We start from the raw sequence: 16,929 nt of genomic DNA on the forward strand, positions 1-16,929 counted from the left end.
TTTTCGCTTTCTTTTCTTTGACATAACCGAATTATGCATGTCATTTTCTTTTTCTCTCAATCAAAATTCTTGCGACATTATGATAAATTACAATCTTATTATTAATGTCATGATTATTGTTAATTACATTGTCGGATTTAACATTGTTACATCGATTTGCGACCCGTCAACTATCAATAATGAACTATCTTCAAACCCTTGATAGTCTTTCTACGCCTCTTTCTTATCAATACAGAATTCTCAGTAACAGAAATATATACACGCTGGGTTTATATTTGATATTCGTGTATGTATCGTTCAGCGATACAGCGGATCATCATGCTGCGAGAATGGTCCCGGAGTGGAGAACGTGACCGGGTGCAGCAGATAAATTCCGTACGTCGTTCTCAGTCAATAACGAGTTCCCAGTTAGCTCTGATCACCGCGGCTACATCCGAAGACTTACATCTCGCGCTAATCGAAAGACTCGCGGATGTCGGAATAAACTGGACGAGATTTTTTTTCCCAAGGCATACACGCACAAAGAGAAATATTTTCAAGTAGTTTCAGAGAAGCTGGATCGTGCAACGTAGAAAGATTATATCGATATATTTAGAAAATTTTTTAACTTGTTACGATGAAGACGATCGCTCGGACATAATAGCGAGCATTGGACGTGTACGTTTACAGATCTTAAGACAAAGCGACTCAAAAAATTGTAGATATCTTTTAGAATTGTCCGGAGCAATCTGAATATTGAAAACATCGCTTGAAATAATAAAACCGCTGGTTACAAGTTAGACGTGTTTATTCTTTAAAGATTGAAGAAGGTGGTATACAAACAGACAGTTTAGAGAATAAACAATTCAACGTAAGTCGGTGTTTATTGTACGTATATACGATGATATTATATCTAGACAAAAAATATTAAAAATAGAAGAGGGAGACGCAATCTAAAAAACTCCGCGGCATATCTAAACGAGATAATAGTTAATTTATTTCAACGCTTTCGCATCATTTCAGTCAAATTCCAAATCACTTCACATTCTTATATCTTTTAAATGTAAGTAATCGATTAATAATTATGATGGTTTAAAGTACCTTTCAATATGTAATATCGAGATTATCTTATTATCAAGATAAGTATTAGAATCGAATATTGTAAAGATATATAAAAGATTAAACCGCGACAAAGAGAGAGAGAGAGAGAGTGAGAAGTAGCACTAGTAACGAAGATAAAAAAAGACTGACCTTTTTCTAAAATTGCGAATAACGTTTTGTGAGGAAAAATCACCGAATAGGTTACGTGATATTATTTAATTGATACGATTAATTATCAGAAAATAAAATCAAATAGAAGATACCATGACGAACACGGACATTAATAATACGAACGAACGAACAAACACTAATAACGTGAAAGAACAAATAGATGTTAACAATACGAATGAACACAAAGACATTAAAAATCCAAACGAGCATGTTAATAATGCGAATGGACAAGTAAATCTTAACAATGAGGGTGTGCATGTATCAACGTGCATGGAAAGATGCAAGGTACGTACATATTTTCAGTAAGATGTAATATAAACTCAAATTTCAAAATATATAATAATAATAATAATATAAACTATATAAACGAATAAATCTAATAAACATTAAAATTATTAATAAAAGCTGATACTAGATGGTAACGTATAATTTGTTTTATTAATAACTCAATATACTTTATCAAAGATGATAATAACATAATAATATAAATTATTTTAATCCTCCCGATATATAATGTAACTGACTGATAAAGTGATAAATATGATAAGTGTGACGCAATTAACGTTATATAGTGTACATGAGTTGCATGAAATATTGTATTTTCAACGAACTTTACCATAAAGCACATCGTTATGAAAATTATGTTATCATACTTTGTAAAATCTAATTAACAATTAATAAGTTAACATTAAATGATAACATAAAGTGATAAAATAAAGTATAAATTTTTCAAAATGGAAATATGATATGTTTTAAAAAATTGTAGTGGTCCGCGAACAAGGATCTTATGTGGGATAAAATTGGATTTTATGAGCACTGTAAGTAATGTAAGGATCCTTTATATTTTTACAACGTACTAACAGTTAGTACTAATAGTGTCAACTCTTGTAAAAAGATGCATCTGCCTTTGCGACATTCTAATGTGCTGCAAAGTTTAAACTTAATTTATATATTTCGAATATTTATTATGTTAAATAAGAAGGTACGTTATTTTTTATATCTTACGTTTTTCCCTCTAACTTTATAAAGTTCTCAATCTACATTAAGACAAGATGTTTTATTCTGAGTGTTAATATTTGTAAAATAAACAATATTGAGTCATTCTAATCTCACAAAGTCCCGAACAATTATTGATTTATTACACACGAAAATTTTTCGAACAAGTATGCATGGTTGTTTGTAATACGTACGTTCATTTTATTCTTCATACACTGAAAAATAAGTCTGGCGAGGAGTCAACCATTATCAATCAGTGTACATTTCTTTAGAAATATATTGCGGCAGTACAATAATAAAACAGGCAATGCTAACTGTAGTATTAGCAATAATACGCTAGCAATGTGCTAGCAATACATATCAATACATAGCAATACATTAACAATATTTGGCAATATTGTGCGCAATTGATGGCAACACATAGGATAACAATATTAACAATACAATAGCAATACTAGCAAAGTTGCATTGCCATAATTACCCAACCACTACATTTTTTTAGTAGTTGAGTCCTCGGAATCTAGTAACAGCTATACTAAATATATAGCGAAATAATGTCAATCAAATATTTAGTTAATACAACTAAAAATAATTATTTTATACATAAATATTTGAGGAGCAGACTTTCAAAATACGTTTTATCCAAAATTTGTAATTTTCAGAAAACGAGAAAGAAAGATACTATGCACATGAAAAAATTACGTACTTTACAGAAAATAACAATATGTTAATCAGTAAGAATATTAAACAAAATTGCTAAACAAATGCTAAAAATGTTAAACAAATGCATTTTGTTTCTAGTTTAAAAAAAAACATAATGCACTCCGAAATGTCTATGTTTTTTCAGCATAAATTAACGATGAAAAAATACTTTCTGGACATCTTAGAGCTTATAATATGAGTCTTTCAACACTGAACACTATGTCACCTCTAACTAAATAAATGAATTTTTGGACAAAAACGTATTTTGAAAGTCTACTCTTCATTTAATAAATTGATTATCAAACTGTAACCATTTAGTAATACTTACTATTAAATGTTTGTAAAAGTAACATTATGTTTATTATGTGTTATTATATTAACCAAACATTTGATTGGTATTTATTCTAATAAAATGTTTTATATACATACGTGTATGTATATATATATATATATATATATATATATATATATATATATATATATATACAGGATTGGCAAGTAATATGTTATTTGTAACGTCATTACCGTTACAAGTTACTTTTTTCGGTAACGAATGGGTAACGACGTTACATTTTCTTCTGAGTAACGTTTATGGTAACGCAATTACATTTTTGAGGTAACGATAACGATTTCACTAGTTACTTTTATCATTACTTTATTTCTAACTACGTAAAAATTTAGTCGTAACTATAACCCTAGAAAAAAGAAGTGAAACATTAACGATTAAACATTAACTGTCTAAATTATGCGATCACGACTCCTTTTTTTTATTGATTCACAATTCACACGTATAGACTAACTCTCTATGTATAGCATGTAATGATGAAATCACGTGAGATTCTATGCAAATATCCTTGTGGAAAAAAAGATTATATGATATAATCTTTACAGTGTATTTAATTTATTAAAATGAACTTTTTTCTGTGTCATAAATTAAATATATGTATATAATGCAGATAATAAACAATATTATTTTTTTATTTTAATATTATTCAATATAATTTTACTCTTGGAGTATTCACGATGAGTCATTCGTATCTTGTTCCTTTTCTTCAAAATATTGCACCTAACTAAATAATTCTTTCTATCCTTTTCTTTTTTTTATATACAACTTCATAAATGTTTTTTAAAGATGTTAAAATATATATAAGAATCTATTTATAATTTTTGTATATTTGCAAAAATTATGGAAGTTTGATTATAAAACTTTTTTAATAAAATTATTTTTATTTATCTACATAAATATTGTAATATAGAAATAATTTTGAAAATTTGAATTTTATATATGATAATTCTTTTTAAATATTATTTACATGGGTAAACAGAACAATTTTATTATAAAACTTTTGTATGAAACATTTTTTGATACTTTGAATAGTTTTCGAGATATAATAAAAAAAAAACATTAAATCCATTTTACGCACGCGCATAAAAGATGGTTTTTATCATTTAAAATATTAGAGCGACGCGGCCGAACTTAATCGATATATTACTACAGATTTTTTAAATTCCAAAATAAAAATGTTGCTACCGTTAATTCATTTCTTATATTATCATTTTATCTCACTCAAATACATACATGTTTTTATCTAACATATTGTAGCACTATCTCTTCCGGTACCTACTATTAGTCACAATCACTGCTCTGTTTTACTCTTTACTGATTTCATTTGTATATACAAATAAAATTTTCCTTTCTCTTCTTATACTAAAACTCTTAGTTCATTTCTACAAGCATAGTATTATTATATTTTCATGTAATCTCTAGCGATTTAAACTTATCTCAAATGTACAAAGTCTAAAACTCTTATGTAGCACATGTTATTACGAGTCGACTGTAGAATGTAGAAATCAATGACAAAATTTAATTTTTCAACTTTTTCATTTTTCGTATAAAATTGTTGTCTGCACACTGTAATCTACATAAATTATACTACAAAAAATGCAAATACATGTATGTCAAACATATTAATTTTGATACATAAAAAAATTGCTTATCTATAGTTAAGATTATCAAACCTCTTAATTATTAATCTCCCTGCACATTAAACTATTGTACATTATTCTAATCTAAAAGTGAGATAACCCAATTGATAAAATGCCCAATGTGTATTTTATCAAATATTGTAAAATGTATTGAATATTTCGCATTAATTCGTTTCTATATTGAACGTATATCTTTATGTTGATTTGTGTACAACAGCTTTAAAGTGCACTGAGTGCACTATTTCTGACAATGAAAAATGCTTATCTCAACTTAATATATTTGCATATATAATAAGCATATCTTTTAACTCAGTAATTATAAGTATAATTTATTTATGTTTTATTTTCCTATTTAAAATAGCATTTTAGATGTATAAATACAATCGTTTTCAACATGCGAGCACGCGACATATTCACGCACACATACATATGTATTATTTATATTCAAATAAATATGCGCGAATCGAAATATTAGGTCTGCTTTTTTGTATAAAAGTTTTATAAAAGTTAAAAAAATAATTTTAGTGTCGTCTAGTGCAGCTATAAAAAACAAACTTTCATTATTGTATGCATATTGGGTAACTCCGGCAAATACGCCGCGCTGGGATTTACGCCGCAGAAATCAGAAAAAATAGAAAGAATGGGGGTAATTTTCCCGCAACTACTTTGTTACATGTCTTTATATCATATTAGTATTGTGTTATGATTTCAGTTTTTCTTAATATTAATGAAATTTGTGAGTTGAATCGATTTGTCACTGTGTTGAGTAGCGCATCATAAATTATAATTTACATAAAATGATTACTGTAGGAGTGTAAAAGACTTAGTGATTATTTCATGAGTGTAGAGGAATAATAAAGCATGTTGTATAACAAAATACAGTACTTTATTCTTTGTTTAGTTTGTTGTCTTGTTTATCTCACCTGTTTGGGATACGGCATTTTTAGCGAGCGGGATTTATGCCCAAAGCATACAAAGTGCACAGATTGAATTCAGTACACTAAATACAATAAACGCATTATATGAAATATGTACGTTACGTCATAACACTTGTAATATATGTAGGAAGATTATAATTATTACTTATTACTTCATATACATATTTATCATTCTTATTCCTTAATAAAACTTTATAAACGCATTTTATAAGTTATTGTGTCATTTTATGACTTATTTATATGCATTATTTGTAAATTCATACGGCAGAAATACAAGGATTTAAAAAAGTTTATTTTTTAATACGAAATATAAATATTTCGGATTTCCAATATTTTTTTCATAATAATAGACAGTACAAAGTTTTTACTGATATAGTTTGTTTACTTTAAAAATAGTAAATAATATTTAATAAATTAAGTTTTTGATAGGTGCGGCGTACATACCGGAGTTATCCTATATTATTATCGTAACATAAATTTATACTAAAATTTTGCATAACTTCAAACAATTTCATGTGTTTGTATAATTAATTCCATAAAAAATAGTCGTATTCAAAGTTTTTTTTTTATTCTTACAGGTAAAATGTATGCTTTAAGATACATTCGATAAATTTTAAATTCATTCTTATTCTTCTCATTATCTTTCTTAAAGTAAGGACATGTTACGTCTCCAACAAATTGCACAGTTTGACGCACTCTGTAATAAATTTTTTTCACAAATTTCATAATTATTGTAAAGTGTGGACTTTTTCTTGCAAATTGGAAAAATAAAGCTTTGTACAATTTTGTGTTCCAAAGATATGGCGTGGGCGTGTTAAAGTTACCTACATATTTTTATTCATTTACCGCTAACATTAGCATTCAATGCGTACTAAGGGAAAGTTGCTGGTTGGATTTTGCACATCTTGTGTGTATGTGTGTGTGTATATATGTGTATTGTTGGGGGAGACTCTTTAATTATGTGTGTGTGTGTGTGTGTGTGTTTTACACTTTAAAATCTTATAATCTTTCACCTCATCTTTGTATATAAATTTTTTGCTATAAACTTCTCATCGAGCATTTGATATTAACTTCGTGAATTTCTATTAAATTATCTTAAAAATTTCAGCAATGTTATTAAAGATTGATATACCATATTAAATTGATACAATATGCATCAAAATGATTAATTAAATATACACATGTACATATTTATACGTATCGCTGAAATTAAGATAACTCAATAGAAAGTTTATTATCTAGTGCCTGTATCAAGTGCATGATGTAAACTCGAGCACATATATTGATGCAAGCTCTAATTGTGTTCCTCAGAACACAATCGTGTGTTCCCATATTTGATGTAGTGCTGCTTCTAAATTCGTTGATGATCCTTTCAAACTTCTTCATATTCCACACACGTCTGATGGGATTTAAACTCTAGTAAAAAATAATGTAGTATATATGTATGTACACATATATATATACTGTAATAAGTACAATACTAATAGTATAGTGCTTACTTCAATTTAAACTTACTTTAAATTTATTTGAGTACATGGCCATTTATATATAATAGAATGTGTATATAAAATGATATACAATATGTACATGCAATATATATTTAAAAAATACTTGCAATGTATTTAGATTTATTTTTTAAATTAATTAATTTATATTTAGGTATTCATAAAAATATGTACAATATATATATATATATATATATATATATATATATACATATATATATATATATATATATATATACATATATATATATATATATGTGTGTATCCGTATTTACTTATATTTTTTTCAAATAACTATAACTATAGTCATTTAAAAAAATGTATTTCTTACAACGCTGTATTACTAATGTAGACTATGTGTTATAATTACAGAAGAAAAACATGATAAAAACTAGTTCTGTATTTTAATTTAATACTTATAGCCTTAAAAATTACATGTGTCATAGAAATGTGCTTATGACTAAAAGTTCTATTAATCTTCTTTTTTACAGATGGAGTCCAGCGTCACTCAAGAAAAAAAATGGGAACGAACAGGCACAATTTATCAGGTATGATATAAAATTGTTTTATACACTTGTAAAAATAGAGATTATATATAATTCTTTTTTCGATTAATTGTTTCCCGTAAAAAACGAAGTTTAATTGAATTTAATGTATGTATTATATCATCTTCATGAATGAGAGAGAGAGAGAGAGAGAGAGAGAGAGAGAGAGAGAGAATATCACATATTACTTATCAAATCGGAAAGATATAAATTACTTCTAAAAATAATGAGTCTATTTTTCTGATATTATCAATCGCTGACATACATTACTTCTCAAAATGACGAGCCTAATTTTCAGATATTATCAATTATTGCTTCATCAATCTATCAAAAGCAAATAGCTACTATTAAAATATGATATTAACTATAATTAATTTAATTTATAATTTACTGCTGAATTAATTTATTTTTGCGCGGATAAGACGATACTGAATATATATTTAATATATTTTGGCAATTGAAATACCATATACGCATGATTTCGCATCGATAGATATCCTAATTTTTTTCTCTGTAATTTTTAAGATATTTATTGTGGTGATCCAAGAATTTACGTACTGTTTGATTTTCTGTCGAATAATTTTGGAATTGAGAGATGTAGTAATGAAGATAAAATATAAATTGAAAAATATAAATGACGAAATAGAAACCAGATATGTAGTGCAATAGATTTCCTAGTCAATTCAATTCTATCAATAAATTATGTAAATTGTTAGGAAACATTTATGTAACTTATAAGCGACCGTTATCATCACAAAAAAGTTTGCAGATATTATCGTGTCAACCTTGCAGTAACAATCACACATTAGTTATAGATATAAAGATAAAAATTATGACAACAAATGTCTCAGTTTCGTTCGAAAAAGACATCGCTTTTTTTGGTTTTAAATTGCGTTGTCATATATTATATTAGCATTTTTTTTTACATCATGGAGCATATTTCTCGATTTTATATAAAATAATGATCATTACTTTGTGCAAAATTTGTGGAAAAATTGTTTGATTCAAAAACTTCTCTTCTCTGTTCTATCATACAAAAATGGAAATTGAAATGTTTTAAAATCACCGATATTTTTAAGATATTAGATATTCCGGTTAGTTTTAAAGAATTTTTAACAAAAAAAAACACATTAATTTTAGGGAGATATTAAATTATATTTTATTTAAAATATATTTTGCACCTACAATTTTCCCGCCTACAACTTTTTCTCATTTATCTGGCAATAAACAGATTCCGCAATGAAAAAAATATTCGCTCTTCGAAATAATCCATTCATCGAGTTATTTTTTTATTTTAGCATTTTATGTTTTGTAGTGCTGATCAGCAAGGCCGTTCTGCATCGATCGAAATAAGTAATAATCTGAAGAAACACAGTCTCAGTAAATATGCGGCACGTGGTAAAATTTTCCATTGAAATACTGCTAACGCTTTAACTGTTTTTGCAACGTGTGATCGAGCATTGTCGCGCAACAAAATCACTTAGCATTTTTTTTTGAGTTGTTATGTTTCTGGTTCAAAGCATGATTTAATTGTTGTTGATAACGCTCAGCAGTAATTGTTTGATTTGGTTTCAGCCTTGATTTTTTACACTTAGAATTATCATAGTAGGTCCATTTTTCATTACCGGTCATTATTTGATACAAAAACTGCTTTTTTTTGTGACGAGAAAGCAATGATTAAATAATTTTGAATAGCCAGTTCAGATAATTCGTGCGGAACCCATTTGTCTTTTTTTTAAATCTTTCCCATTGTGTATAACCGATTAGAAATGGTTGATTTATCAACATTTAATGCTTCATTGATTCATTCATCAATCAGCTAATTGTTCAAACGTTTGAGTTGAGTTTTTATCCAATGCTTGCAATTTGGCATCTTCGAATTTTTTTGGTTGATCTGAACGTTCTTTGTCTTTCAAATCAAAATCACTATGGTTGCACTGGATATCCGCAATGTATGTGACATCCAGTATTATCCGGTACTTTTTTACTATCCGACCGGATAGTTGGATGTCATTAATATTCGGGAATACATCCGGTTGAAATTTTATATCATTAAATTGATTTTTATTATAACAAATGTTCTATAAATAAGTGTGTATACTCATAATACAATAATATCTCATATATTGCAAAATATATTATTGGTCTTATACCATTGTCACGTTTGGGTAGAGAATCAATGTTTAGTCATATCTATGTTTACTTGATGGTTACTCTACCCAAACTTGATAACTTCAGATCGGGTTATTTTCCGCCGTAATGCATTGTTAAGTAGATGATTGGCAAATTAGTTGAATTTTGCTAAGATTACTGTGAAATCGGCTGCCATCTTGGATACGCCATTTTGAATTCAGAAAAAAGCCAGACAGCTTTTGAAAGTAGATGTAGACGAACTTTAATTTGAGCCGTCTCATTTTTTTCAAAACTATTCTGAGTAGGGGAGGTTCGTGGAGAACGTCCTATATATATATATGTGTATACATATATATATAATATACATATAATATATGTACATATATATATCCGCTACCTAATGAAAAACATTTACATATAATTATATGTATATAAACGAATTATATATAATTATATATAAATATGAAAAACATGTCTAAATATAATTATGTAAAGATATAAATAATTACATATACCAATGAGAAAACTAAAAACTATAATTATAATTTGGTTTAATTACTAAAATAAGTTTTATTAATTAGTATCATATTTCTGAATACATCTGACAAAATTATAATTAAAAAGATATTTAGGAAAAAAAATTTTGCCTTTATTCTTATAGTGTTCTCCAAGCGTTTTATTCAAACAGATAATAGAAAAATTATTCCAGGTGCTATTTCGTATATGTATATAAATGTCAGTGAAAAATTATAACTCTTTATATTCATTTATGAAGGAAATGTATTTTATACAAAATTATACATGTTCTATTTTATTGAAAATATCTATTAAACAGATCAATTCTAAATATATTTATTTACATTTAATATTCATAAGTCGTCACAAAGTAATAGTTTCTGTACGATCGTAGAAGTTAAGCAATATGGATACGAACTATATGGATAGAGTGAGTCTAGTTGCGCATAGAAGCAAATTGCAAATGCAAATATATATTATAAATAACCAAAATATATATAGATACTATGCTTATGTAAGATAACACACAGACAGAGATTATTGCATTCGGCTGTCAACAACTATACACATGCGCTTTTTTGTACATCAAAAATAAAATTATTAGGTGAGTATTCTTTTCAATCTACGTGATAATTAAAGCGATAAAAATCAAATTAATATTAATATAATTATTTTAATAACAATCAAACGTGTTTTTTAGATGTAAGTTATTAATGTATTTTTTAACTTTAATGTCCAAATTGATATTTTATTTATTGTTTTTCAGTTATAAAAAAATATTTTAGTCAATAACGATAGAGGACTTGGGCCCAATATCTCATAACTAACCTTACAAACTTAGCTGCTTAAATAAAAACTGTCTTTATCAATGTTTTTTATTCTTTTTTATTTAACGATTAAATATATATTTTACGTTTAATTATAATTATAAAAAGTAAAGATTTTAGTTTTTCTGATTCTGTTAATTAAAACATTTGTAAAGAAAGAATTATATTTAAGATGATAATAAAAATTTGATTAGTATACACATAATCCTTTCATGTTTTTAATGATGTATAATCTCATCTTAAACGATTATTTTCATAGCTCAACTTATTCTTCGAGGATACTCAACGTGTACCATAGGGCATATTGACTTTGCAGCTTTGTAATTAATTTTTTCTTATTTACGAGATATATTAAAGATTTATAAATACTTAATTATTAAGTAAGATGAACATGCAACGTTTTAAATTATTTATATTAATCTATCGTAACTGTGTGAAGATTTATGATAATATAAAGAAAAAGTGTCACAACTAGCCCCGCTCTATCCTATTAAAGAATTGAAATAAAGAGTGGAATTACAACGAATTATATGTATAAACATATACAAACATGTATAAATCATTATTTTATAAATATATATTAATGAATTTATGTATACAATTATATGTAAAAGTTAGACATTATACAAAATTATATATAATATAATTATATACATATACATATACAGGGTGTTTGATAAGTAACGATAAAACTCTCGCATAGATAGAATGGACTAAACTGAATCGAAAAATCCTCTATCATTTTACAATTTTCGCAATAATTAACAAGATGTTAATTAATAAAAATCGTCAAATATTTCAATAATTTTTTACTCAAGTACTATCAACTTTACAAAAAACAGAGATAAAAATTGTTTATTTTTTTCTCATAGAATTCTAAGAATTTTATTGGAATTTTTTGTCAACTTTTTGCATTTTTATTGGCAATTATTTTTATCAACATAAGAAAATGCAGTACTAAAAAATTCTGAAAAAATTCTCAGAATTCTCTGAGAAGAAAATAAACAAGTTTTGTCTCTCGCTGTTTTTTTTTTAAAGTTTGATGTATGTAGTAGTTGAGTAAAAAATTATTAAAAACCAATATTCGGTGATTTTTAATAATTGATATTTTAGTAATTATTGCGAAAATTGCAAAATAGTAGAGGACTTTTCGATTCAGTTTAGTCCGCTTTATTTCTGTGCGAGAGTTTTATCATTACTTATCAAACATCCTATATATAATAAGATAGACATCCTAGTGACCGGACATATATGTGAATACATACACAAAATTTATTATTATTCTCGAATTTTTATTATGTTATTCAAAATTATAATTTATGAAATAACAATAATAACTGATTCTGAGCTATTTATAGTCAGCGCGAGGAGGTGATTATTGTATCTAATGTAAAATATAAAATGATTACATCTTGGATGTCCCGGTATTTTCTTTATTTAAAATTCTTGTAATATAAGCCTTTGTCTATCATCGATATAACATATACAAGAATAGAAATATAGTTGACAATTTTGCGATTCGAAAAACATACACAAAATCAAACAAGAGTTAAATGTACACAATTAAATTAAATTAATATTGCAAACATATATAAAAAATGTATAATAAAAATTGAGGCAATTATAAAGGTATTAAGTCTTCGTTGTAAATTGAATACGCATACTCCGTATAAAAAAATTATAGATGTCTTAAACCTATTGAGTTATAATTACATAATTACATAAATTAAGTATTAAAATCTATGAAATACAACAATTAAGTCAAGTTATACAATCTGAGCATATGATTATGCTAAATCTTAATTGTAACTTGTATATATACTAAAGAAATTAATTCCAGTTATATAATATAAGAGTATATTGATAACGAGTCTAGTTGTAAGATATATAAGAACAACGGTACAGAATATAAATTACAATTGCACAATCATATATCCTGTAAATATAAACTAACACATTACGTCCACTTGTTTAGCATTGATGAATAAGCATAATGTAGTCCATCCATATCTGAGCGCAAGTTGATTTTTTTGCATATGTATGTGTGCTTTTTCAGAAATTAATCATTTATTTACTCTTTTAGTATCAAGTATCAGGACATTTTTCGAATCGAATTCGTGATTATATTTGATTCTATGGTCCATGATTACCGATTGACTAGTTCCAACTTACATGGTTACGAGCAATTCTAGTATTTAATTTTCTACTCGTCTGTCCCACGTAAGTAGCATCGCAATTTTTGCATGAGATTTTATATATAATATTCTTGTTCAAATTCTTTGGAAAAATATCCTTTTGCACTTTAATAAATTTGTTTAGTTGATTATTATTATTTCAGTGAATTATCACTGAAAAAAATTAGTTTAAAATTCTCATTCTTGCTAATTGTTAAAAATTAATCTGCTGCACTCGGATTGTAAGGAATCAAAAATCATGGTACTCTTTCATTGCTATTACTACATTATTTATCAATATTTACTACCTTTCTTTTCCATTGATTTTCGTTTAGAGATTGAAGTTTTTAGCCAAGTAGCAATAATTTCGAAAATGAATTCCGCCAGATAGTCATTGTTTAGGAGAGTATCAATAATAAACTTAATATTTTTTTGCTGATATTTTGGGTCCGAAAGTAATACCGCTCTGTCAATCATGTCCATCGCTGTTTTTTTTTGCAACATAGGGTATGCCGATAAGTAATTGAGGTATCTTCCCGAAAAGGTTGGTTTATGATATGGTCAAATTCTAAAATGTGTTTATTTTTGATAATTGTAACATCTAAAAAATTGATTCTATCCCCCCCATTCCCTAACGTGAATTGTAATCTTGTGTGAAACGAGTAAATGTTGTTAAAATGAAATCCATCGAGTCAAGGGAAACTGTGGTCACAATGTCGTCAACGTATCTTTATAAAATAAAAGGATAATTGCCAATGGTCTCTAGAGCATTTGCTTCTAAATCTCACAAGAGGTCTGCAATGATTGGAGAAAGAGGTAATCCCATTGGGGTGTCAAATTTCTGTTTGTCATTGAAACTGAAAACCGTCAAGTTTTCAAAACTAACGATCTTTAGGAATTCTTCCTTAGGAATGCATGTTACTTTTTTAAAACATTCCATCTTCTAGATATGCTTGTTATTGCTAATTCTATCGGTACGTTGGTAAAGTGAGACTACATTCAATGATATTAATGAGAATTTATTTGCTAATTGTATGCCTCTTAATCTATTTACTATACTATTCTCTATTTTACTTGGAGATCTACATTTTGTGATATTATGTCATGTAAAAAAGTTGCTAAAGGATATGTTGGACTATCTAACGATATTATGATTTTAAACAGACTATCTTAGTTTAGGCATCTTATCAAAACTGCAAGATACAAAAATAGTTTATTTTCTTCTTATATAGAGCTCTCAACATTTTTTTAGAATCTTTTCAGAATTTTTTAGTACCATATTTTCTCATGTTGGTAAAAATGAGAAAATGCCATACCAAGAAGTTGATAAAAAATTCTGAACAAATTTATAAAGTTCTATGAGAAGAAAATAAACAATTTTTATCTCTTGCAATTTTTCTATAAAGTTGATAGTATTTGATTAAAAAAATTATTGAAGACCAATTTTCGGCAATTTTTAACAATTAATATCTTGTTAACTATTGCGAAAATTGCAAAATGGTAGAGGACTTTTCTTCTCAGTTTAGTCTATTCTATCTCTATGCGAAAGATTTTCCAAATACCCTATATACCTATATTTTTTAAGTATAATTTTATATGGTGTATAATTATATGTGAACAATTTTTTACCGATTACTTATCTCTGACGTCCCACAAAACTCTAAATCTTAAGTTTAGTAATGATAAGATATATTTGTATATTGTATTTGTATACGATTTTCTAAGTTTTATCTTGATAAATTATATAATTATATAATTATATAAAATATTTTGAAAATATGCATGAAAAGTGCTACGCGTTATATTATTATACTTTCAGTCTTTAAACTGATTGTGAGTATAATTTTATCCACATAAAATTTTAAAACGTATGTAATTGCTGGCTACGTCTTTTTATCTCAATGATCATACGTTAATATTTATCCGATTCTAATATTATTCGCATTTATAATAGCTGCAGTTTGATGCGATAAGAAAATTATTCAGATAAAAAGATTCGATGTTTAGTTAATCTTATCCTTTGATAGGAACTGTGCAATGGATATCTCCCATATCTATTTACACTATTTTTCGCAGCTATAAATAATCTATATTAATTATACGTTTTCTGCTCTATCTAGAAAAGTTTGCAGCTCTACCTTTCACTACGAATACAAATATTTTCTTTAGGATTTTTTCGTGTCGCTATCATTACATCATCATTGATTTTCCGATATTGCCGACTTCTACCTGATTCGAAGCTTTTCTTCTACAGATATTGATGGCCTTATGCGCCAATGTTGTGGTGTTGGGTCCAGCAATGGGTTTCGGTTACAGCGCTGTAGCAGAATCTGCGATGAGAGCAAATAAGACTGATGGTGATTTACAACTCGATGCTAATCAAGCAAATTGGATGGGTTAGTGTAATGAAAAATTCATTCCTTCAACGAATTCTTTGCAATTTTGAATTATTAAAAATAATAATAATAGTAATAATAACAATAATAATTGGCAAAAGTCGTTACTCCTACTAAAAGTTTTTTTTTAGCAATGGTAAAAAACTTGTATAATTTTTCTTATTCAAGCCATCAAGATCTTTATTATAAAAAATTAAGAAAAATTTACCGTTATTAAAAATTTTGCAGCTTAAAAAAAGAATTTTAGCTCATTTTGAAACAAAACATTTGTCATTTTTATTGAATGAGGGATATAATTGTATTGCAACAGTAAGGATTCGGTCAGTTAACTTCTTTTGCACTCTTCTCCCTATATCTATAGAGATAATTTAACTTCTTTTGCAATTAGATACACCTTTTTTCTATGATTTTGTACTTTATACTGTAACTGTTTCAAAAATTTTTTAAATACTTAATTCAATAACTGAGGAATCCAAGGATTCCACTATTTTTTTTCAATTTTTTAAATATTTTTAATTATAACTACTTTTTTTGCATATAGGCTACAAATAAATTTTAAAATTATTGTAGTAAAAAATTATTATATTTGCGCAACAGCTACTGTATCGGCGTTGGGTACACCTATTGGTTGCCTACTCTCGAGCATCGTGATGGGACGAGGAAGAAAGATTAGCATGTTCGTGACATCATTGATCTCAATGGCGGGCTGGGTAATCATTTACATGTCGAACAGTTACGTGCAAATCTTAGTTGGGAGATCAATTTCCGGAATATCCACTGGCATGGCATCTGTTCCGACGACGGTGTACGCGGCGGAAATAGCGGGATCGAAATGGCGAGGCTCGATGGTTACATGGACCAGTATCTCTATCGCTCTTGGTGTTCTCATTGTTTATATCTTCGGATATATTTTTCAGGTAAATGTTCATAAACGATAAGCATAATAATGCACAATTAATA

At 27.1% G+C, this 16,929-nt stretch overlaps 1 protein-coding gene across 4 annotated transcripts in view; it reads left to right on the forward strand.

Annotated features, from left to right (window-relative positions):
• The window catches only part of LOC105151526 (facilitated trehalose transporter Tret1), a 40,777-nt gene that overhangs the window by 18,603 nt on the left and 5,245 nt on the right, over positions 1-16,929 (forward strand). For 2 of the 4 annotated variants that reach the window (XM_011065288.2, XM_011065287.2), the window contains exons 2-4: positions 7,870-7,926; positions 15,828-15,969; positions 16,567-16,886. In XM_011065288.2, coding sequence (XP_011063590.1) covers positions 7,870-7,926; positions 15,828-15,969; positions 16,567-16,886 — 519 coding nt within the window. Of the gene's footprint in view, positions 1-319; positions 1,537-1,852; positions 2,070-7,869; positions 7,927-15,827; positions 15,970-16,566; positions 16,887-16,929 lie in introns of those variants that run through there. The other 2 variants (XM_011065286.2, XM_087412420.1) reach the window with 2 other exon arrangements.

The sequence above is a fragment of the Acromyrmex echinatior genome, chromosome 13, assembly GCF_024713525.1.
Source record: "Acromyrmex echinatior isolate Ae372 chromosome 13, ASM2471352v2, whole genome shotgun sequence".
NCBI classification, from domain to species: domain Eukaryota; kingdom Metazoa; phylum Arthropoda; class Insecta; order Hymenoptera; family Formicidae; genus Acromyrmex; species Acromyrmex echinatior.